At 48.5% G+C, this 23,230-nt stretch overlaps 1 protein-coding gene across 2 annotated transcripts in view; it reads right to left on the bottom strand.

The window, feature by feature from the left end:
* SRCAP (Snf2-related CREBBP activator protein) overlaps nt 1–23,230 on the bottom strand; it is a 41,263-nt gene that overhangs the window by 10,835 nt on the left and 7,198 nt on the right. For both annotated transcript variants that reach the window (XM_011933591.1, XM_011933590.1), the window contains exons 5-27: nt 21,691–21,876; nt 21,336–21,476; nt 19,372–19,594; nt 18,979–19,256; nt 17,955–18,048; nt 17,714–17,803; nt 17,057–17,230; nt 16,641–16,966; nt 16,358–16,535; nt 15,982–16,118; nt 15,415–15,584; nt 15,082–15,274; nt 13,210–13,346; nt 12,933–13,119; nt 10,239–10,408; nt 9,602–9,867; nt 9,104–9,391; nt 8,295–8,459; nt 7,835–8,020; nt 7,351–7,617; nt 5,499–6,997; nt 1,054–1,319; nt 712–914 (exon numbers count right to left, since the gene is read on the bottom strand). In XM_011933591.1, the coding sequence (XP_011788981.1) occupies nt 712–914; nt 1,054–1,319; nt 5,499–6,997; nt 7,351–7,617; nt 7,835–8,020; nt 8,295–8,459; nt 9,104–9,391; nt 9,602–9,867; nt 10,239–10,408; nt 12,933–13,119; nt 13,210–13,346; nt 15,082–15,274; nt 15,415–15,584; nt 15,982–16,118; nt 16,358–16,535; nt 16,641–16,966; nt 17,057–17,230; nt 17,714–17,803; nt 17,955–18,048; nt 18,979–19,256; nt 19,372–19,594; nt 21,336–21,476; nt 21,691–21,876 (5,824 nt within the window). The remainder of the gene's footprint in view (nt 1–711; nt 915–1,053; nt 1,320–5,498; nt 6,998–7,350; nt 7,618–7,834; nt 8,021–8,294; nt 8,460–9,103; nt 9,392–9,601; nt 9,868–10,238; nt 10,409–12,932; nt 13,120–13,209; nt 13,347–15,081; nt 15,275–15,414; nt 15,585–15,981; nt 16,119–16,357; nt 16,536–16,640; nt 16,967–17,056; nt 17,231–17,713; nt 17,804–17,954; nt 18,049–18,978; nt 19,257–19,371; nt 19,595–21,335; nt 21,477–21,690; nt 21,877–23,230) is intronic.

The raw sequence follows: 23,230 nt of genomic DNA, 5'->3' as shown, positions 1-23,230 counted from the left end.
CTGAGATTGCACCACTGCACTCCAGCCTGGGCAACAGAGCGAGACTCCGTCTCAAAAAAAAAAAAAAAGAAAAGAAAAAAAGAAAACTCTATGCTGCACTGTCTTACTTCCTATCGTATCCCAAATGATCAGCAAAATGTAACAGATGTTCACAAAATGATCACTGAATGAATGAGTTAGCAGCACATTTTCAACTGTCATGAAAGTCAAATTCATGGCTGGCATGGTGGCTCATGCCTGTGATTCCAGCACTTTGGAGGCTGAGGCGGGAGGATCACTTGAGTTCAGGAGTTCGAGATCAGCCTGGCCATCATGGCAAAATACAAAATTTACTAAAAATACAAAAATTAGCCAGGCATGGTGGCATATGTCTGTAATCACAGCTATTCTGGAGGCTGAGGTGAGACAATTGTTTGAACCTAGGAGGCTGCAGTGAGCTGAGACTACACCACTACACTCCAGCCTGGGCAACTGAGCAAGACTTTGTCTCAAAATAAAAGAAAGAAAAAAGAGAAAGTCAAATTTATGAATGTCAAGAATCTAACATGAGGCTTACATTTCTCTGTCTTGCCCATAAGCATAACCTAAAATACCATCTAAACCTTTACAGAAATAGCGGGAGACCTTAAGCGCAGCATCCCTCTGATGTAACAGTCTTACTAGTAAGAAAGGAAGAGAAGCCAAGGGTCCCACATTAGCCAACAAACTCACCGCAATCATACTGGATCAGTCTCAAGTCGGGGAACTGGGTGCGCATGTTACACACAATACGGTGCAAAGGACGAGCCCGGGGCCAGAGCTCAGAGGCCAATTGCTCCTGGAAGGCTGCCTGACGTGGGGCCAGCCAAGGAGGTGGGTGGCAGGCATGCAGGGAAGGGGGAGGTGCCTCCACAGGAGGCATGACAAAGATGAACCTGTGGAAGGAAGAAGGCAGGCAGTGTAAAAGATGGCACTCTGAAATGCCCCAGAAGTTAACACCTTCACCAGCCCTAAGCACTACATCCACTCTGAGGCCCCAAGACCCACTCCCCATTAGCACTTAGCCCTGCCAACCTCTCAATGATTTCTGACAGCTGGTCTAGTCGCTGCTGGGGAAACAGTACAGCCCGGTGGGCAGCCTCGGTATAAGTCCAAAAGGTGGGGTGGCTGGGGCCAGGAGAACGAGGGCCGATGGGGCTGGCAACAGGTTGGGGCAGGGTACAGAAATCCAGGACTTCAGTCCCATACACAGGTGCCAGGGCCCCATGAGCCTCACTAAGTTGGAAAATCCGTTCCAGGCGTTCAGACCGCTGCCGCTTCCGCTTTTCCTCCAGGGAGTCCTGGAGGTGAGAGAAAAACAGAGAAAGTAATCAGGGCCCTCAGAGTCCACATCAAAACCTGACTGTTCTTCCCAGGCAGAAATATACAGAAACCATGAGATCCAAAAATACACTATGCTCTTTTTGTAGTTTTCCAAGTTACCAATGAGAACTATTTTTTTCACAATATTAAGTAACTTCTCTGCAAGAGAAAACTGATCTTTTCTTGTATTCTACCAAAGCAGAATGACTGAATATTCAAAATTAAGATCTACAATTCCAACAAGTTTACAGAATGGACAATTTATGGGTATTTTCCTATGTAACACTCAACTCCAGGACTACAGCCTTCTTCAAATCACTGACCAGGATACAGAGAGGCCAATCATATCCAGACGAGGTTTTTGCCAAGGGCCAGACTGGAATGGGGTGGAATGGGAACAGCTAACCAGACATCCAGGTCTCATCACTCTGAGACAGAAAATGGGCAACCTGGCAGTGAGGAGACCTGGATGACTTTGACCCAATCCTTTCCCATCTTTGTGCTTCCAGTTTCACCGTTTGTAAAACTTCTTTGTATCACTTATTATGCTTGTAGTTACACATTTGTATGATTATTTGACTAACATCTGTCCACTACACGGTAGGCCCCATACAACATGAATTATGCTTTGCTCACTATAATCACCCAGTAACTAGCACAATTAAGCTTTCAATACATCTGTTAACAAAATGAGTAAATGAGAGAGTAGACCCCAGGAGACAGTTGTGAAAAGAGAAGTGTTCCAAATCTCCTTCCTGACTGATACCAAGTATCACCTCTTGCTTTGAAGTGCTCTAAGTGACAAGTGACGGAAAAAAGGTGTCCTAGCAGAGGGAAAAACCAATAGACTCAAAGAGCTAGTTCCTTTTGAGGCTAGCTCTCAACAGTAACAAAAAGAGAAAATCTGGCCAGGAGCAGTGGCTCAAGCCTATAATCCCAGTACTTTGGGAGGCCTAGGCGGATGGCTTGAGCCTCCTGTTCAAGAACAGTTTGGGCAACATGGCAAAACCCCATCTCTACAAAAAATACAAACAAGGGCCAGGCGCGTTAGCTCACACCTGTAATCCCAGCACTTTGGGAGGCCAAGGTGGGCGGATCATGAGGTCGAGAGAACGAGACCATCCTGTCCAACATGGTGAAACCCCGTCTCTACTAAAAATACAAAAGAAACTAGCTGGGTGTGGTGGTGCGAGCCTGTAGTCCCAGCTACTCAGGAGGCTGAGGCAGGAGAATCGCTTGAACCTGGGAGGCGGAGGGTGTAGTGAGCCAAGATCGCACCACTGGACTCCAGCCTGGTGACAGAGTGAGTCTCCATCTCAGAAAAAGAAACAAGTAGCCTGGCATGGTGGCATGAGCCTGCAGTCCCAGCTACTTGGAGGGCTGAGATGGAAGGTTCACTTAAGCCCAGGAGGCTGCAATGAGCGGAGATTGTGCCACTGCACTCTAGCCTGGGTGACAAAGTGAGACACTGCCTCAAAAAAAAAGACTATTTGTAAACCATACATCTGAAAAAGGATCTGTAACCAGAATATATAAAGAACTCTTACAACTCAATAATAAAAAGACAACCCATTTTAAAAGGGCAGAGGATCTGAACAGATAGTTCTTCAAAGATACACAAATGGCCAACATAGTATTTCAACCACATGAAATAAAGCTCAACATCAGCCAACAGGGAAATTCAAATCAAAATCACAATGAACTACTACTTCACACCCAGCAGGATGGCTATAATCAAAGTAAGTGTTGATGTGCCTCAGCCTTTGGGAGGCTGAGGCAGGCAGATCACTTGAAGTCAGGAGTTCAAGACCAGCAAGGCAAACATGGTAAACCCCATCTCTACTAAAAATACAAAAAAATCTAGCCAGGCACAGTGGCTTACGTCTATAATCCCAGCACTTTGGGAGGCCAAAGCGGGCGGATCACCTGAGGTCAGGAGTTTGAGACCAGTCTAGCCAACATGGTGAAACCCTCTCTCTACTAAAAATACAAAAACTAGCCAGGCGTGGTGATGCCATGCCTATAGTCCCAGCTACTTGGGAGGCTGATGCAGGAGAATCATTTGAGCCTGGGAGACGGAGGTTGCAGAGAGCTGAGGTGGTGCCACTTTACTCCAGCCTGGGTAACAGAGCAAGACTCTGTCTCAAATATAAAATATTAAGAATACAAAAAAATTAGGTGGGCATGGTGGCACATGCCTGTGATCCCAGCTATAAGGGAGGTTGAGGTGGGGTCATTGAACACCTCAATGACCCCAACCTCAGGCAGAGGTTGCAGTGAGCCAAGATCATGCCAATGCACTCCAGCCTGTGTAACAGAGCAACACTCCTTCTCAAAAAGGGAAAAAAAAAAAAAAGTATGGGCTCAAATGTGGAGAAACTGGAATCCTCACAGACTGCTGGTGCTAATGTCAAATGTTGCAGCCACTTTGGAAAAATCTGGCAGTCCCTTAAACAGTTAAAATCTAGTTACAATATAACCCAGCAATTCTTCTCCTCAGTATGTATCTAACAGTAACTGAAAACACCTGTCCATACAAAAACTTGTACATGAAATGTTCACAACAGCATTGTTCATAATAGCCATAAAGCAGAATACACGTTTCCATCAACTCAAGGAAAGATAAAATGTGGTATCCATACATTATTATTCAACATAAAAACAAATGAAGTACTGATATATGCTACAACACAATAAACTTTAAAGAACATTAATCTAAGTGCAAGATGCCAGTCACAACAGACCACACATTATACATTATGGCTCCATAGGCAAAACTACAGAAACAAAAAAGTAGGATGGTGGTCATTCAAGACTAGGAGGGATGAAGGGATTGAGGAATACTAGCTAACAGGTGCAGTGTTTCTTTTTGGGGCCATGGAACGGTTCTGATTGTGTTGATGATTGTACAACTCTATATTAAAAAACTATTGTACAGTTTTGGGCCAGGCGTGGTGGTTCATACCTATAATCCCAGCATTTTGGGAGACCAAGATAGGATTACTTGAGGCCAGGAATTCGAGACCAGCCTGGTCAACACAGTGAGACCCCCATCTCTATTTAAAAAAAAAAAAAAGGCCGGGCGCGGTGGCTCAAGCCTGTAATCCCAGCACTTTGGGAGGCCGAGGCGGGCGGATCGCGAGGTCAGGAGATCGAGACCATCCTGCCTAACACGGTGAAACCCCATCTCTACTAAAAAATACAAAAAACTAGCCAGGCGAGGTGGCGGCGCCTGTAGTCCCAGCTACTCGGGAGGCTGAGGCAGGAGAATGGCGGGAACCCGGGAGGCGGAGCTTGCAGTGAGCTGAGATCGGGCCACTGCACTCCAGCCCGGGCCACAGAGCGAGACTTCGTCTCAAAAAAAAAAAAAAAAAAAAATATTGTACACACTTTAAATGGGTAAATTGGATGGTATATGACTTACAGCACAAACTGTTAAAAAAAAAAAAAAGTGGCAAGAGGCTATTATCTACTTGCAGAGCAATCAAAATTCAACGTATCATCCAAGATGGGGGAAAAAAAAATTCAGCACAGACTACACGTCGTCACTCTTGGCTTTTCTCCCTCTACTCTCTACTTCCAACCAGCCATGACCAACCTAGCGGCTGGTCAGGTAAAGACCAAAGGTGGAGTCAATGGCAATGGTGGAGGTGGGGGAGTAAGCGGGAAGCAAAGACTAAGCAGCAGCTCTGATTATAGTGGGGAAAAGCCAGAGGGCCTGGAGGGACCCACTGGACTTTCCTTCTCCTTAGTTCTGGGTTACTTAAGCTGAACTGTGAGTTTAACTCAACCACTACACAGACATGGGCCTATATACATAGTACAGGAAAGAAATGGCTACCAGAAATCATAAAAGGGACAGAGATGAGTTCCTTTTACTGCCCATTTATTACCATGCAGGTTAAAAAACGGGAAAAGAGGCCAGGCGCAGTAGCTCACGCCTGTAATCCTAGCACTTCAGGAGGCCGAGGCAGGTGAATCATGAGGTATACGCCCAGGGAAGAGAAGGGACTTGTCCAAATGTCACTCAAGTACTTGGTCCATAACATTAAGCTTTGTAATTCACCAGGTTAAATGTGACATCATTGTTCCATCCACCCTACCAATACTCCAAAGAAACTCAACTTCCTGTTCCCTCTTGAGGAAGTAAAACTTACCAGATAAAAAGGGGAACGAGGTGGTGGGGGGGGCTGGCGTCGAGGCCGGGGGCCACCAAACGAGGTAGCAGTGGAGGGAGGGCTGGGGGGATCAGAGCGCAATGTCAGTGTGTCAGGCTCATCCTTGGAAACAGGCAGCCGGGATACCATGGTGACAGGCAAGGGAGCGGCACCAGATGCCGAAACCGCAAGGGAAGATGCCTGGGAAGCTGGGGGCTGTGTGGAGGCTGGGGCCAGCGCCAAGGTCTGAGATGCAGCCGGGCCCAGGGTAGGAACAGGGGCAGGGCTCAAGGTCAGTGTCTGCACTGAAGCTGGGGCCAGGAGTGAAGCAGATGACGATGCTGGCGCCAAAGTCAGTGTGTGAGCTGCGGCTGGGCCCATCGGAGAAGCTGGAGCCAGAGGAGGTGCTGGAGCCAGAGACAGCGTCTGAGTTGGACCCAGTGGTGGTCCTGGTGCCAAAGACAGTGTCTGGGCTGGAGTTGGTACCAGGGATGATGCTGGAGTTAATGACAATGTCTGAGTTGGAAAGGGTCCCTGGGGGTTCCCCGTGCCCAAAGAGTGTGTCTGAGATGGAGATGAGCCTCCAAGAGTGGGTGCTAAAGCTGGGGCTAGGGCCAGTGTCTGTGTAGAAGCCGGGCTCGGGAGAGGTGATGGAACCGGGGCTGGTAGCAAAGTTTGAGTTGATGATGAAGCCAACACAGGGGTTGGAGCTGGTACCAGTGAAGCTGAGGCTAAAGAGGTTCCTGGAGTAGACGATGGAGCCATAACTGGAACCGGAGTCTGTGATGAAGCCAGGACAGGAGCAGGACCTGGTGATGGTGCCAGGACTGGAAGAGGAGCCAGAGGAGGAGCTGGAGAAGGAGCCAGAATTGCTGTCTGTGGAGACGCCATAGGGGCCAGAGGGGTGGCTAGAGCCTGAGATGCAGAAGACGCTGGAGCCAGAAGGGAAGCCTGAGCTGGAGCTGGATTTGGTGCTGCCGGAAAAGGACTGGCCAGAGCTGAAGCTGGCACCAGGACAGGTGAGCATGCTGGGGCCACGGTTGAGTTCAACCCTGGAACATGTGAAGAGGTGGGAGCCAACAACAGAGGGTGACCAGGTGTCTGAGATGAAGATAGGGACGGAGCTGTGGCCAAACCTAGAGTCAAGGCTGATGCTGATGGGGAAGCACCAGATGGTGCCAAGGAGGGAGGTACAGGAGCCGCTGGGACAACAGGTGCCAGTGGTGGAGTCACACTGGTCAACAGAGCTGGGCCCGAAGGAGAAACAGGCAAGGGGGCTGAGATGGGGATGGTGAGTGGAGCCGAGGCTGGGGCAGAAAGTGTGGTGGGGACAGAGATGGGGAGTGAAGATGACACTGGAACTGAGACTGTAGAGGACACAGGACTAGCAAGGGGAGAGGAGTTGGGAATTGGCATTGGAGAAGAGGCTGGCCCAGGGAGTGAGGATGGCACATGGAGAGGAGAAGAGATGGTCAAGGGGGCAGTTCCGGGGGTTGAAGCTGTGGAGAGAGAGAATGAGTTAGCCCCAGAATAACTTCCTGACCCTTTCCTGACCCTGTCCCACCTTTCCCTTACCCCCAAGCTTCCCATTTCCCAGAAGGCATTCACTCCCACAACATGAAGTCAAACATCCAAGTAATCTGACAACTTTAGATTTTCTTTCCCTCCAAGATTCCAGCAAATGTATCTTGAAATTAGGTCAGGGCTCAGGCAGCCCACTTCTGGGCTCCACTACAAATCAAGGCAGTATGCTGGTATGAAAAAACTTGTACTAAAACTAAGAAACCTTCGGGCGACCCCATCTCATCTCCATTCTTGGCAAGGATTTCTGGCCTCAGCCACCTGGACTCACCACTGACTTCAGGTGAAGGACTGTGGACCAGCTTGAGAAGAGGCCTCACCAGAGTGGGTGTGGGCATGGGGGTTCGGGCAGTACCCAGAGTGGGTGTGGGTAGCCGGCCAGGGGTTAACGTGGGGCGTGGATTCAACACAGCTGGAAGCCCAGAGCTCGGAGGCCGGGGTGCTGGGGCCAACGGAGGAACAGGAGTCAGTCCATCCCGAGGGGCTTGTCTCACTACAATCTTCACCACGCCTGTATTATTCACCATGGTTGGTGGCACTGCAAGAGGAAGCTACACTGAGAGGAAGGTAAAAAAGAAACAAGAGACCCAAAGGATGGAAGAAGTCCGGGGCAGGAGAAAGTGGCAGACAGGTATCGTAGATATTCATAAGGGAAAACAACACTGAGGAAAGGCTGGACAGACAGTAGCCCAGCGCATGCCTGGAAGGACCAAGGCCAGCAAGGGCTAAGGAATTAGGAAGGCCAGGAGCCTCACCCTGGTTAGCAGCAAGCGGAAGGCTGAGGCCAGTGGGGGCAAGGGTGGTGCTGGGGGTCGAAGAAGGCAGCACAGAGACAGGGGTAGGGCCAGGGGTCGGGGCCACGGCCTGGATGAGGGCCACATGGGCAGGCTGGCTGATGAGGTGGTGCTGCCCCCCTGCTGACACGAGGTGCACTACATTCCCTGGGTTAACGGAAGAGAGAAAGAGAGAGAGAGAAGCAGCTATCAGCCTGAGGAGGGCAGAGGCAAGGCAAGAAGAGAGGGAAAGAACAGAGGGAATAAATTCTCTAGAATGACCTCTTCCCTATCTTTATCCAAGATCCCTCCAACCATGCCCGTTGGCCCCACCCACCAAAAGCTTGGGAAAGAAACATTAAGGCTGACACTTAAAAAAGTCACAAAAACAAAGACAGGGAAGAGGAGGAAAAAGGCAGGACAGGGGGTGGGTTTTACCTACTTTGCAGCGGGCGGGGCTGCCCCACAGCAAGCTGGCGCACCTGGGCACCAGTCAAAGTCAGCTTGTTGCCCTGGATTTGGAAGGTGAGAGGTTTGCTTCCCCCTGCATTAGCCACTGGACGTTGTGCCAGTGAGGCTAACTGCCCGATGCTGACCACTTCACCTGCTAAAAACAGAGAAGGCCTTATTGTACACAAGGTTCATCCTGCTCAACACCACTTCATAGACCCCATGAAGCACACCTCTCCCGAGTGTCCCGTCCAACCAACCAAGCCTTTCCCACAATTTACTGTGTCCCAACAAACTCAGTCTCCACCTACAGCCTTTGAGCTTTTGATGTGCTACTCCTTCCAATCCCATTTGCTTAGCAATCTCCTTTATATCCTCTAACACGGCCTGCCACAAGACTGAGTTAACCACCACCCTCTGCTCTACACTGCCCTTTTACCCCAAATACTTTTCTACCGCTAGGTTTACCACTATTTATTCATCTACGTGTCATCTCCCTATGTCAATTCCTTAAGGGCTCTTAATTATGATCTAACAACGTCTGGCGTAATACCTAACATGCTAGCTGCCTCAATTTTTTTTTGACACAGGGTCTTGCTCATGATTGCGCTGGCGCAACCATGGCTCACTGCAGCTTCCAAACTCCTGGCTCAAGCAATCCTCCAACCTTGGCCTCCCAAAGCGCTGGGATTATAGACATGAGCCATTATGCCTGACCCGGCTGCCTAAAATTTGATGCTGTCATAGTCCTGAGCTTTTCTCCCATCTCAAGTCCCTCACCACAGAGCCCTGGGAACTTACAGGGCAGGCGAGCTTGCATATCGGGAGACAGAATGAGGCGCTGTGGTGCAGGAGTCGGAGCTGGCACTGCTGTCGTGGTAGCAGTTGCTGTGGTGGTAGAAGTGGTAGTGGCAGCAGCAGGAGGGAAGGTGTAGCCTGGTGGCACTGTCAGGGGCTTCAACAGGCTAGAGGAGCCTGGAGGTGGGGCTGGGCTCAGGCGAACTGGGGCAGGTGATGTTGGTTTTAGGGATAAGGTTGGCGTGGGAGGCCGTGAGGTCCCACTCAGGACCCCCAGGGGGGATGGCAACACTGCAGACACAAAGCAAACACCTGTCAGATATACCCTGACTAAAGCCTTAGCTTGGTCCCAGAAGCCTCCATCCTCCCTTCCAGCCCATCAAATACTAGACCCCTGTCCCCAGCCCAGCTCCTCAAACCCTTTAATTTCACTACTTCTTCCTCAGTCGGAACAACTTTTCTGAAGCACCACGCATCATCCTTCGCTCCCTTTCAACTCACCCTGAGTGAGAGAACCACTGTTTGGCTGCAGGGGAGGCAAGATGACAGGACCAGGAGGCCGAGATGCAGGAATAAGCGGGGGCCCAGCAGGTGAGGCTGAAACCATCAGTGGTGCTGGCAGCACTGAGGGGGCTGGGCCAGGGGTGGGCTGGGCTGAGAGCTCAGGACCTGGAGGGGGTCGAACTGGGACAGGGCCCAGGGGTGTCCGTGGGTTGTTCACCACGACCACTGTCCGGCCTTCTTGCTTAGGTACTGGCTGCAGCATCCTATGAGGAAAAATTTAGGGAATGGGTAGGGAGAGAAGGAGAATAAGAGGTAGCAAAATCAAAGAAAATGAAGCAGGGAGACAGATTATAAAAGCAAAGGAAAGGAAAGAGACCCAAAGGAGAAAGAGGAATAGGAATTTAAGATAAGCAGAAAGCACCAGACAGAATGGGAGAAACAGTGACTAACACAGAAGCCCATCCCAGCACCCTCTTCTAGTTATTCTCTCCCCAATTCCCTCCATGTGCCTGCACCCATCCCATATAAATATTCCAGCCTTGTATCCAACTCTTTTCTTCCCATCCCAGGCCCCTCCGGCCAGCTTTCAGCCACTTATTCTAGGAACCATCCCCTCATTCCTTAGTCCTTGTACCTGTTGACCTTCATCTTGACTGGCTTGGGCCGGGGTGGGGGATCAGGAGCAGTAGCCACCTCTAACAGTACCCGGCGAGAGAGGCGGTGCCGGGGCAGAAATGTGTCTGTCTCATATCGAGAGACACGACCTTCCAGGCCAATAAGGTCAAATCGACCCATGTCTATCCGCTGCCACAAGAAAGAACACAAAGCACAGTCATAAAGAAGAACAAAATCACACATCCTTTGAAATGTAGATGTAGCGGAGGCCATTATCCTTAAGTGAATTAACACAGAAACAGAAAAACCAAATACCACATGTACTCAGTCACAAGGTGGGAGCTAAACATTGAGCACGCATGAACATAAAGATGAGAACAAGACACGCCAGGAACGACTGGGTGAAAGGGCTGAAAAACTACCTGTTGGGGACCATGCTCACAACCTGAGTGACAGGATCAATCGTACCCCAACCCTCAGCATCATGCAATATACCTCATGTAAGAGACCTGCACATGTACACCCTTACTCCAAAATAAAAGCCTGGGCGTGATGGCTCAAACCTGTAATCCCAGCACTCTGGGAGGCCAAGATTGGGGAACTGTGTGACCCCAGGAACTTGAGATCAGTCTAGGCAGCATAGTAAGACCCCGTCTCAACAGAAAATAAAAAATTAGCCAGGCATGTTAGCACGCACCTGTAGTCCCAGCTACTCAGGAGACTCAGGCAAGAGGATTGCTTGAGTCCAGGTGGCTGAGGCTGCAGTGAGCTATGACCATGCCACTGCACCCCAGCCCGGGCCACAGAACAAGACTCTGTCTCAAAAGAAAAAAAAAGTAAAAAAATAAATAATAGGCGGGGCACCATGGCTCACACCTGTAATCCTACTACTTTAGGAGGCCAAAGTGGGCGGATCACTTGAGGCCAGGAGTTCGAGACCAGCCTAGCCAACACGGTGAAACCCCATCTCTACTAAAAATACAACCAGAATGGTTGTGCACACCTGTAGTCCCAGCTGCTCAGGAAGCTGAGGCACAAGAATCGAGAATCACTTGAACCCAAGAGGCACAGGTTGCAGTGAGCCAAGACTGCACCATTGTACTTCAGCCTGGGTGACACAGTGAGACTCGGTCTCAAAAAAAAAAAAAAGCAGTAATAACAACACAATGCACAGTGTCAAAGATGCCAATTTTACAATGATTTATTGGATATGATGCCAAAAGCACAGCCAACAAAAGAAAAAAATGGATAAATTGGACTACATCAAAATTTGTAACTGGGGGCCGGGTGCAGTGGCTCACACCTGTAATCCCAGCACATTGGGAGGCCAAGGCGGGCAGATTACCTGAGATCGGGAGTTCCAGACCAGCTGAGCAACATGGTGAAACCCCATCTCTACTGAAAATACAAAAATTAGCTGGGTGTGGTGGTGCGCGCCTATAGCCCCAGCTACTCAGGAGGCTGTGGAGAATTGCTTGAACCTGGGAGGCAGAGGTTGCAGTGAGCCAAGATGGCACCACTGCACTCCAGCTTGAAGTCAGAGCGAGACTCTGTCTCAAAAAAAAAAAAAAAAAAAAAAAAGCCAGGCATGGTAGTGCATACCCGTGATCCCAGCCAGTCAGAAGGCTGAGGTGGGAGGACTACTTGAGCCCAGGAGTTCAAGGCTGTAGTGAGCTATGATTGTACCACTGAACTCTAGCCTTGGTGACAGAGATAGACCTTGTCTCAAAAAAAAAAAAAAAAACCATCAAAAACAAGTGTTTGCGCATCAAAAAACACTATCAATAGAGTGAAAAGTCAACTCATGGAATGTGACAAAATATTTGCAAGTCATATATCTGATAATGGGTTAATTTCCAAAGTATATAATGAAGTCCTACAGCTCAACCATCACCACACAAACACCCAAAATAAACAAGTCTTCAACAGACATTTCTCCAAAAATATAGACAAGGGGCCAATGAGCACATGAAAAGATCCTTGACAGCACTCATCATTAAGGAAATGCAAACCAAAACCACAATGAAATACCAATTCACACTCATTAATATGGGTGTAATAAAACAAAGAACAGGTAATGGCAAGGATGTGGAAAAATTAGAACCCTTGTGCCCTGCTAGGGTGGAAATGTAAAACATGCAGCTACTATGGAAAACAGTGTAGAGGCTTTCCCAATATGCAGAAATGGAATTACTGTATGTTACAGCAATATTCCTTTTAAGTAAATACCCAAAGTAAAAAGCAGAGATATTTATATATCCATGTTCATAGCCTTATTTACAAGAGACAAAAGGTAGAAAGAATCCAAGTGCCCACTGATAGATGAATGGATAAACAAAATGTGATGCAAATGCTCCCAGACTTACGATGAAGTTACATCCCAATAAACCCTCAGCAAATCGAGAATTTAATACCCTTTAATACCCTTGACAAGCCCATCAAAAAGTAAAAAATTTGTAAGCTGAATCATTCTAAGTCCAGATGCTCCTCAATTTACAATGGGGTTACATCCTGATAAATTCACAGTGAAGCCAAAAAAATATTAAGTTGAACGATCGTTAAGTCACATGACCAGAGTACAATAAAACTAAGGGAATGATACTTAGGGGAGTAATAAGGATGCAAAAGTCAGACCCCAGTCTAACGAAAAGAGGTACATGGTTGGGGTAATGTCAATAACCTTTATATTTCACATTAATGGAATCATACTTACCTGGAGGGGATGGATATCCGTGGCCCTTAGCACCAGAGAGGCGGTGCTGAAGCAGATGCCTGGGGTGATGAAAGGGGAGGTAACCGGTCGAGGGTCGAACAGATTTGGATGATTGCAAACTTTTCTCAGCTGCATCAAAATGTTGATGACGCTCATGAAATGGCCTGTGGCTAGTGTCTCCTTAGTTCTAGGGAAAGAGGAAAAATAAATGGGACGCCCTAACAGCCACCTACACTTCAATATCGAGTCCCAGGGCCCACCCTCCTTCCTCCCTTACGTGGTTTGTGCCATGAAGTCATCATAGAGACAGCGTTGACGCTTGGAGAGCCTGCAGCGGATAACATGCTCATACTTTTTGGGCATCTGCTTCTCAACATCCACCTTAACTCGGCGCAGTAAAAAAGGCCTCAAAACCTAAAAGCAAATTAAGCAGGAGGCTAAACAGGAGAACTCAGGCACCGAACCCCAGCCTAAGCCCCTCAGTAAACACTAATGGAGCCATACGGCACACCGTATCAGACACCAACCACACAGAGATGAGTCAACTGCAAGCCCTCAAGGGATCTGCCATCTGCTGAAGGAGATAGACACAAAATGATACCACGACATAGGAAGTGATATAAGGAAGCACTGTGGGCAGACCAACTACGCAGGAGAGAAAACTCAAACTAGATTTTGAGGAGTGACTGTAAGTTTACAAGATGATGCAAATAAATCTAGAAGATGAGGAGAACAAAAACTGTGGCCTTGACGGGAGATAAAACGAAAGGCAAATCTGAAATCTCAGAAGATAAAATCCGATAGGACACAGTCATCAATGTCTACAGTGACATGGAAGAAGGAAGGGAGGTAAATGAAGGAAAAGTAATAGTTAAGGGACACTTCCTGTTTTCTAGCTTAGTTTACCTAATGATAGTGATTCACCAAGATGGCCTTGTAATAGGCTATAAGGCCAGAGATGTCTGGTTTAGAACAGTGTTGAGTTCAAGAAGAACTTTCAATTAATGATACCAAATCAGAAATTTAAATACAGGTCAAGAGATCTAGAAAGTCAAGAACTTTTAGCACAGATTGGAGAGTCTTTATCACATAAGAAATAGTCAAAGCTTTAGGAATGAGAAGGCCTGTGAGATATGTAGACTGAGAAGACAAAAAAAGTAAAGATTGGAATGCTGAAAGATGTTGTGACATAAAAGCTGGGCAAAAAAGGAGAGCCAAAGAAGACCAGAGAGAGAAACACCAACAATATGAAGTTGAAGAAATCCAGGTAAAGAGAAATCCAAGTAGGGACCAATCAGCAGTACCATTCTACTCAAAAGACAATAAGGACAAAAACATCACCATTAAAAAAAAAAAAAGTCTATGAATGGCGGCTCACACCTGTAATCCCAACACTTTGGGAGGCCAAGGGGGACAGGGCGGATCATTTGAGGTCAGGAGTTCGAGACCAGCCTGGCCAACATGGCGAAACTTGCCTCTACTAAAAATAACAAATATTAGCCAGGTATGGTGGTGCAGACCTGTAACCCCAGCTACTCAGGAGGCTGAGGCAGGAGAATCGCTTGAACCCGGGAGGTGGAGGTTGCTGCAATGAGCCAGATCACACCACTGCACTCCAGCCTGAGGGACAGAGCGAGACTCTGTCACAAAAACAAAAAAAAAAGAGGCCAGGCGCAGTGGCTCACGCCTGTAATTCCAGCACTTTGGGAGACCGAGGCAGGCGGAACAAGAGGTCAGGAGATTGAGACCATCCTGGCTAACACGGTGAAACCCCGTCTCTACTAAAAATACAAAAAATTAGCTGGGCGTCGTGGCGGGCACCTTTAGTCCCAGCTACTCGGGAGGCCGAGGCAGGAGAACGGTGTGAACCCGGGAGGCAGAGCTTGCAGTGAGTGGAGATCGAGACACTGCACTCCAGCCTGGGCAACAGATCGAGACTCCGTCCAAAAAAAAAAAACAGAATTGATGACTAAGATGAGGTCATTCAATCTGGCAATGGGTAGTCACTACAACACTGCAGCTTGACAACTGAGTGAGTTCAGCCTGGCACTGACTTCCCTCTCCCCAAGGGTTTCCTGGGCACTGCCCAGGTGCCCAGGAATGGTTCCTCACCATTCCCAATACCCTGACAAACTGTTGCAGGCCCTACCTTGTGGAGGCGTTTGACAAGACCTTCATTATACTCTTGGCTGCCCTCAATCATGCCAGTTAGGGGATTAGAGAACCACTCCTTGAACTCGCGATGAGACTGGAAGACATGGGGCATCAAAAAGTGCATCAAGGACCACAGCTCCATGAGGCTGTTCTGCAAGGGAGTTCCTGTCAGGAGCAGGCGCCTCTGGCTGCAAAGAGACAGAGAGAATCAGAGGGAGGATGGTCAGCAGCTCCCAACCCTCTGAGCATTCTGATACATTCCTCAACCCAGGCAGCCCTCCCTTCAAGCCAAGTCAACCCTCCCATGAATCCCCATCTCCATCTCCACCTGTTGAAGTTGAGGAGTGACTGCCAGCGCTGTGACTTGAAGTTCTTGATGTTCTGCGCCTCATCCAGAATGAGATAGCGCCAATTCTTGCGGCGGAAGGCCTGGTGGTCCTGCAGCACCAGCTTGTAAGATGTGATACAAACATGGAAGGCATTGGGCTTGGTCCAGCCCTGAAGGATCAAAGACAGAAAGTAGCAGATAGTGGGATCAAAAGAAAAGAGAGGAAAGGGAAGGCATGCTAAACTCCTCAAAGGACAGAAATCAGGTTGGAAGAAAAGAGAAAGTCCCAGCAAAAGAATGGAGCGACAGAAAGAGGAGGGGCCTGGGCACGGTGGCTCACGGCTATAGTCTCAGTACTTTGGGAGGCGAAGGTGGGAGGATCTCGAGCCCATGTATTCAAGGTCAGCTTGGTTAACATAGCGAGACCCATCTCTATCTTTGCAAGAAATTTAAAAATTAAAAAAAAAAAAAGAAAAGAAAGTGGAGGGAAAGGAATTCAACTGAGGAAAGGGCTTAAAAACAAAGGAGGCATCAATGGGGGGAAAGTGATCACATGAAAGATCGAACCTGCCGCTTGAGCTTCCTCTCTTTCTGGGCTCCATAGTAAGTGAGGATTTTAAAGCTGGGGCACCACCGTTTCAACTCCATTTCCCAGTTCAACATCACGCTGGTGGGAACAATGATTAAATGGGGACCCCAGTTACCTGTTTGACAAAAAAATGAGAGATGGTAAGGAAATGTAAATTCTGTGGTTCCGACTCCTCAGTTATAACCCTGACCACCCTCTGGCCCTTCCTAGGAATCCTAGCACCTACACTGTCCTCTCTATACAGTTAATGACCGGAGTCAATGAAGCAGGAGTCAATGAAGCTGGAGTCATCGCTAACACGCTCCCCAGGGAGCTAGACTAGGGGGCACAAAAGAAGGGGCCTTGCCTACTTACCTTTCTCACAAGCCAAGTGGGCAAGCAGGGAGATGGTCTGGATGGTCTTCCCAAGCCCCATCTCATCAGCAAGAATGCCATTAAGCTTCTTCTCATACATGGTAACCAGCCAGTCTAGCCCAATGTGCTGGTACTCCCGGAGCTGGCCCCGCAGAAGCAGGGGGATGGGCGTCTTTACCTGGCAGAGAGGAAAAAGAGGTAACACAATGGAAATGAGGCATTTATCGTGGGGACATGAGAAAAGTCAAGACATGAGAAAGGAGAGGCCAGAAACTGGGGATACCTGGGTAGTGGCCAGCGTGTAACCCTTGGGCTGGAGACTTTCAGCTGCTGCAGCAATGTCAGTAATTTCTTTCTTTGGACCTAGAGTAGTGGTGGGCCCTGGAGTGGGAGGCCCACTGCCTGCATCTGCCTCACTCCGCTCTTCATCCCTGGCAAGCAAGTACTCCACCCCAAAATCATCATCTTCCTCCTCTTCATCTGCTTGGCTCTGTGATTGGGCATCCTCAGACTCTTCAGACTCAGATTCCTCTGATGCTGAACTTCCACTTGTTTCTTCCTCCTCTGAATGTTCATCTTCCTCATCCTCACTCTGGTCCTCCACAGAGTCTAAAGTGTAAGACCAAGGCTTACTGCTCACCATACCTGCTCCTCCAATGGCCACCCTCCCCAGCTCCTGCTTCATGACCACATATTCACCTGACTGACTGCTACTATCCTCCTGAGGAGCTTCTTCCACTTCCACGGCCCCCTCTGGTTCACAGTCAGAGCTATTAGCATCAACCTCATCTTCATCCTCATCATCACTGCTCCCAGAGCCTGGGGCATAGGCTCCTGCATACTGCTGCAATAGCTCCTCCATAGAAAGCTCACCTGGAAGAGAAATAAAAGGGAAGCTTTTGGCTACTCTGAAGGGAGGGAGACGGGGAGGTCTGAGTGGTACCAATTAATTTTACCTAGGTCTCTGTAGATACTGCTAGGCCCAGGTCTGAGGGGAGGCAAAAGAGCTTACTTTCAGCATCAGCTAGCAAAACCAAGCCCCACAACCTGGGGGATGTACCATGGGAAGTGGGAAGAACATTATCAACCTGGTGAGCCTCTCAAGGTCCATGTCAGATACTGCCAATATCTTCTTACACTAGCTCTTCCCTCCATTTCACTCCCACATCACCATTTAAACTTCTATCATAAGCACTTATCACTTTCTAATCATTATTCGTTTACAAGTCTGTTGTAGCTGTTAGACATGGAATTCCTCCAGGGTAGATACAAACTGCCTTATTCATCTCTTTATCCTTGGTACTGCACAGGGCAGACACCAAGTAGATGCTTAGTAAAATGTCTGGTGAATGTCACCTTCTCGAGCCAACTCGCTCAGCTCCACGGCATGATCCACCTCCCCTTCCAACTGTTCCTCAGCTGCTATAGTGTCCTCTTCATCCTCCGCTAGGAAAGAGACAGAAGCAGGATCAACAGGGATAGAGGCTAGAGGCACAGGACACAGTCCAAATGAAACAGATGAGAAAGCCTGAAATGTTAGGTCCAGGCAATTCATTCAAGGGGTAAGTGGCAATAGGACAAACAGAACAGCCCTGACCTTCCTCCTCATTGGCAGTAAACTCTTCATCATCTTCATCTGGATGCCAAGGCCGTTTGTTGCGCTGTGTGACAGCAGAGGGTGGAGGCTTTACCTGTATGGCAAAAGATAAAAAAGGAAAGGGTCTAAGGTTAGAGTAGCAGAAGAATGGCACAAACTTGAAAAAGAATCTCTATCCCATTGAGTGACAGCTGCCACTGGTACAATCCCAGGGCAAGAATACAATCAAGGGTTTTCTCTCAGCACCAGCTACCAAATCCTGGCCCCACTGCTTGGGGAAGGACCTGTGAAAGTGCCAGGTAACAAAGAAAGGTACCCAACACATCTCCATGCACTTGGGACATACGGAGAAACAGAAAAGACTTAAGGGTACCATGCCAGGTTCCAACCTATAAGGCCAATAAGGGAATATTAGGGCACGTTCAGAGAAGTGGCAAGTAACGGTCAGAGCAAGTACTTTTTCTTTTTTTTTTTTTTTGTTGAGACGGAGTCTCGCTCTGTCGCCCAGGCTGGAGTGCTGTGGCCGGATCTCAGCTCACTGCAAGCTCCGCCTCCCGGGTTTATGCCATTCTCCTGCCTCAGCCTCCCGAGTAGCTGGGACTACAGGCGCCTGCCACCTCGCCCGGCTAGTTTTTTGTGTTTTTTAGTAGAGACGGGGTTTCACTGTGTTAGCCAGGATGGTCTCGATCTCCTGACCTCGTGATCCGCCCGTCTCGGCCTCCCAAAGTGCTGGGATTACAGGCTTGAGCCACTGCGCCCAGCCGCAAGTACTTTTTCAAGACCACATAGCAATTTAAAGAGTAAAGAGCAATACACTCTTCCACTATAGCGCCAAAACCTGCCAATCACAAAATGCAACTTGCCCCAAACAGATTCTTCCCCAATCATCCCCAAAGAGCCCAAATGTCCATTACTAGGTAGAACTCTCCAAACCCATAACCAACCTCATAGCCCCGAACTCAGATCCTGAACCTCTCCCTCTGCTCCCCCTCTGAACCCTCCCCTCTGCTCCTACTGCCTATACCTCCAACACCTGAGGGGGCTCTTCTTCAGCCCCTTCTTCAGGCCCATCTCGGGTGTCACTATCATGAGATGAGGGGGTTTGAGAGGGGCTGGAAGGCCCTTCCAGTAGTTGAGGGGGAAGGGAACGGAGCAGCTCTTCCAGTGGCAATTCTCCCTCACGGCGAAGCAGCTCAATCTCACGCCTCTGGGCCTCTGCATCATTGCCTTCCTGTTGTTCTTCAACCTCAATCGTTTCCTCATCGTCCTCTTCCTCCTCCTCTTGGGGTTGAAAGTCCCCATCTATAGCAGGAGAACAAGGTCACAAAGTCCACGGGCCCTGCAAGCCACAGGGTGGGTTTTTCAGCTCTGGAAAGGGTACACGAGGAGGAGTAACAGGGCCAAAGAGAACACACACCTTCATCATCCAGACGGGAAGCAGGGGGTGGAGGACTGGAGGCAGCTGAGGAAGAGCCGAGGCAAGGGGAAGAGCCTGCTTTGCTGGAGGCTAATGGCTGGTTGAGGCTCTGAGACAGAAGGTCCGAGTACTTTTCAGTTTGCCCGACAATGAAGTCCAAATGCAGGTCCAGGGCTTTTTTGCGCTTTTCCTCAAGCCGGGACTGTTGCTTGAATTGCACCACCTGCCACAGATGTGAAAGGGACTGCTCACCAAGATAACCATTTATTTAGGTACTTTTACCTGATGTTTAGGGAGGCCTTCTTTAACCAGATCCTGGGCTGGCCTCTTAGGAGAGTAAGGCTAAATAACCTTCGGGGCTTATTATGGTCTAAAGGAAGCACAAAGGGAGCATGCAGGAAGAAGACCCAGCTTAGCCTCAGGTGGAGGGAAGGTTTGCAATCTGATTTTTTTTGAAGAGATGAGGTCTCACTACGTTGGCCAGGTTGGTGTCAAACTCCTGGGCTCCAATGATCCTCCTGCCTTGCCCTCCCACATAGGTAGAACTACAGGCATGCATCACTACACCCAGCTGGAATTGGATCTCAAAAAGTAGGCAGGTGGGCTGGCCACAGTGACTCATGCCTGTATTCTCAGCACTTCGGAAGGCTGAAGTGGGAGGATCACAGGAGGTCAGGAGTTCGAGACCAGCCTGACCAACATGGTGAAACCCCCATCTCTACTAAAAACACAGAAATTAGCCAGGCCTGATGGTGGCGCCTGTAATCTCAGCTACTCGAGAGGCAGACGCAGGAGAATTGCTTGAACCTGGGAAGGCAAAGGTTGCGGTGAGCCCAGACTGAACCACTGCACTCTAGCCTGGGAACAAAGCGAGACTCCATCTCAAAAACAAAACAAAAAAACAGGTAGGTGAAGCCAGGCATGGTGGCTCATACTTTGGGAGGTCAAAGCGAGAGGATCCCTTGAGCCTAGGAATTCAAGATCAGCTTGGTGTGTAACAGCGAGACCTTGCCTCCACAAAAAAATATTTTTAAGCCAGGTGCGGTGGCTCACGCCTATAATCCCAGCACTTTGAGAGGTCTGGGCAGGTGGATAACCTGAGGTCAGGAGTTCAAGACCAGCCTGGCCAACATGACAAAACCCTGTCTCTACTAAAAATACAAAAATTAGCCAGACATAGTAGCACATGCCTATAATCCCAGCTACTCCGGAGAGTGAGGCAGGAGAATCACTTGAGCCCAGGAGGCAGAGGCTGTAGTAAGCCAAGATTGCGCCACTGCCCTGGGTGACGGGGCAAGACTCTGTTTCACAAAAAAATTTAAAAAAAAGGCCGGGCGCAGTGGCTCAAGCCTGTAATCCCAGCACTTTGGGAGGCCGAGATGGGCGGATCACGAGGTCAGGAGATCGAGACCATCCTGGCTAACACGGTGAAACCCCGTCTCTACTAAAAAATACAAAAAACTAGCCAGGAGAGGTGGCGGGCGCCTGTAGTCCCAGCTACTCGGGAGGCTGAGGCAGGAGAATGGCGGGAACCCGGGAGGCGGAGCTTGCAGTGAGCCGAGATCCGGCCACTGCACTCCAGCCCCAGCGACAGAGCAAGACTCCGTCTCAAAAAATAAAAAATAAAAATAAAAAAATAATAATAATAATTATAACTTACTATACGGGCAGTGGGAACTTTGGCAGAATTTAAGCATGTAAGTGGCACAAATACATTTTAGTAAACACATGCTAAATGCCCTGCAAGGGACAGGTGGCCTAGAGCTGTCAAGGAGAACTATTAACAATCACCAAAGAAAAAACCCATATTTTGCCACTCTACTTTTTTATCCACACAACATAAACATCATTAGAGTAGCCTGAAATTATATTTACTCCCTCAAGAAGTGTTGATAATTCCTACTACCATGCCATCTACCAATCTAATCCAAGGCCATTTCCCTTTCCTGATCCCCACTGTCTACCTTCTCCACATTGCTCCAGAACTGCCTGACATCCTTGGCCATGGTGGAAGCGATTCGACGCAGCTTGGCCTGCTCCTCCCTCCGGGCCCGTTCCTCTTTCTGCCGCTGCTCCTCGTGGTGCCGGATCACCATGCGCACCACCTGTGGGAATGAAAACCCAGGGTGAAAACACTCAAAGCCAGACTTCCCCACCCAAAGGCAAAGAAAATAATCAAGGCCAAGAAATCTGGAAAGTCAAGAGCTTGCCTCCTAATGCCTACAGCATTCTGTTTGGTCATCTTCCAACTAACCCACCTTTCAAGCGAAAGCACAAACCTGAAAAGGAAAAGGAAGGTAGTCCCAGTGGAAGACCTACCTTACGGGCCACACCCCGTTTCCAACGGCGCTCCTGAGCAAAGTCAGCAGAGAGCCACTGCATCTCTTCGCACAGATAGTCCCAGTGACCTTTGGGGCGAGGGGGCTCTGGCACCTTAGGCAGCCTCTTCAGTGACCAGAAACCCTCCTTCCGCAGCTCAGCAATCCGAGTCTCGATCTCAGCCTCCTAATCAGGGAGAGCCAGATCAATCAACAGTTCTAAACACACACTCCATCTCACTGCCACGGCTGAATTCCTGAACACTAAGTGGGCTGATTGTGTTATGCTTATGCTTAGTCCACATACCAAACCCACAGACAAGGTACCATACTCTCTTCAGAAGAGGGAAAATAGATCAGGGAGATTAAGTGATTTGCCCAAGATCACACAGCTAGAAAGTAATAGAAGATGGCAATCAAAAATAGGTCTGAGGACTCCAGACAGCAAATTTCATGCACTTTCCATTATTTAACACAATCTCCACACCCCATAGACATAGAAGAGACTTGGGAAAACATATCCCAAGGGGAGCGTCCCAGAGGAGTAAGGAACACATACTTCCCTCTTGATTCTAGATACAAGGGATTATCATCATCATAGAATTCTACTTACTCAGAGTATGTTCATGATGCATTAAGCTTAGAAACATGCTAAAACTGACACTGTTGTTTTTAAAAATATCACTTTTGTAAAAATGCATGTGTTTATGTAAAAAACATGAAACATTATACAGGAAATGTTTAACACTTGTTAGGTGTAAAAAATTGGTCATTCTTACTAAAGTTTCTACACTGATTGTCTTTTATAAAAAAAGGATTTAAAATTTTTTTGACAGAGATGACTCAAAAAATTCAGGACAACTGCCTTGTTATTTCCTTTTCTGAATCTTACTCAGAAATCTGGGTGAGATTTTTCTGGGTCTCACTCTGTTGCCTAGGCTCAGGTTATCTTCCCAACTCAGCCGCCCAAGTAGCTGAGACTATAGGTACACGCAACCCATGCCCAGCTGATTTTTTTCGTATTTCTTGTAGGGACAAGTTTTCACAATGTCAAAGCTGGTGTGGAACTCCTGGGCTCAAGCAGTCCACCTGCCTGGGATTCCCAAAATGCTCAGATTATAGGCAAAAACCACCACACTCGGCCTCTGCCTTTGTTATTTCTGTCCTTTCCTGATAAAAACTAAATCAGAGAAAATGACAGCCAGAGATGAGACAGAACTAAATGGCCTGATAGTGAAGTAAACATTAAGAAAGACGTGTATATTAGACCAGCTGCTCTCAAACTTGAGCAGACACCAGAATCATCTGGAGGACTTTTAGAAACAGATTGCACTCACGTCTGTAATCCCAGCACTTTGGGAGGCCAAGGCGGGCAGATTAGGTCAGGAGATCAAGACCATCCTGGCTAAAAGTTAAACCCCGTCTTTACTAAAAACACAAAAAATTAGCTGAGCGTGGTGGTGGGCGCCTGTAGTCCCAGCTACTCAGGAGGCTGAGGCAGGAGAATGGCGTGAACCCGGGAGGCGGAGCTTGCAGTGAGC

This window comes from Colobus angolensis, unplaced genomic scaffold (genome assembly GCF_000951035.1).
Source record: "Colobus angolensis palliatus isolate OR3802 unplaced genomic scaffold, Cang.pa_1.0 Scaffold128, whole genome shotgun sequence".
Classification (NCBI taxonomy): domain Eukaryota; kingdom Metazoa; phylum Chordata; class Mammalia; order Primates; family Cercopithecidae; genus Colobus; species Colobus angolensis.
This window is presented reverse-complemented; position numbering and strand designations above follow the sequence as displayed.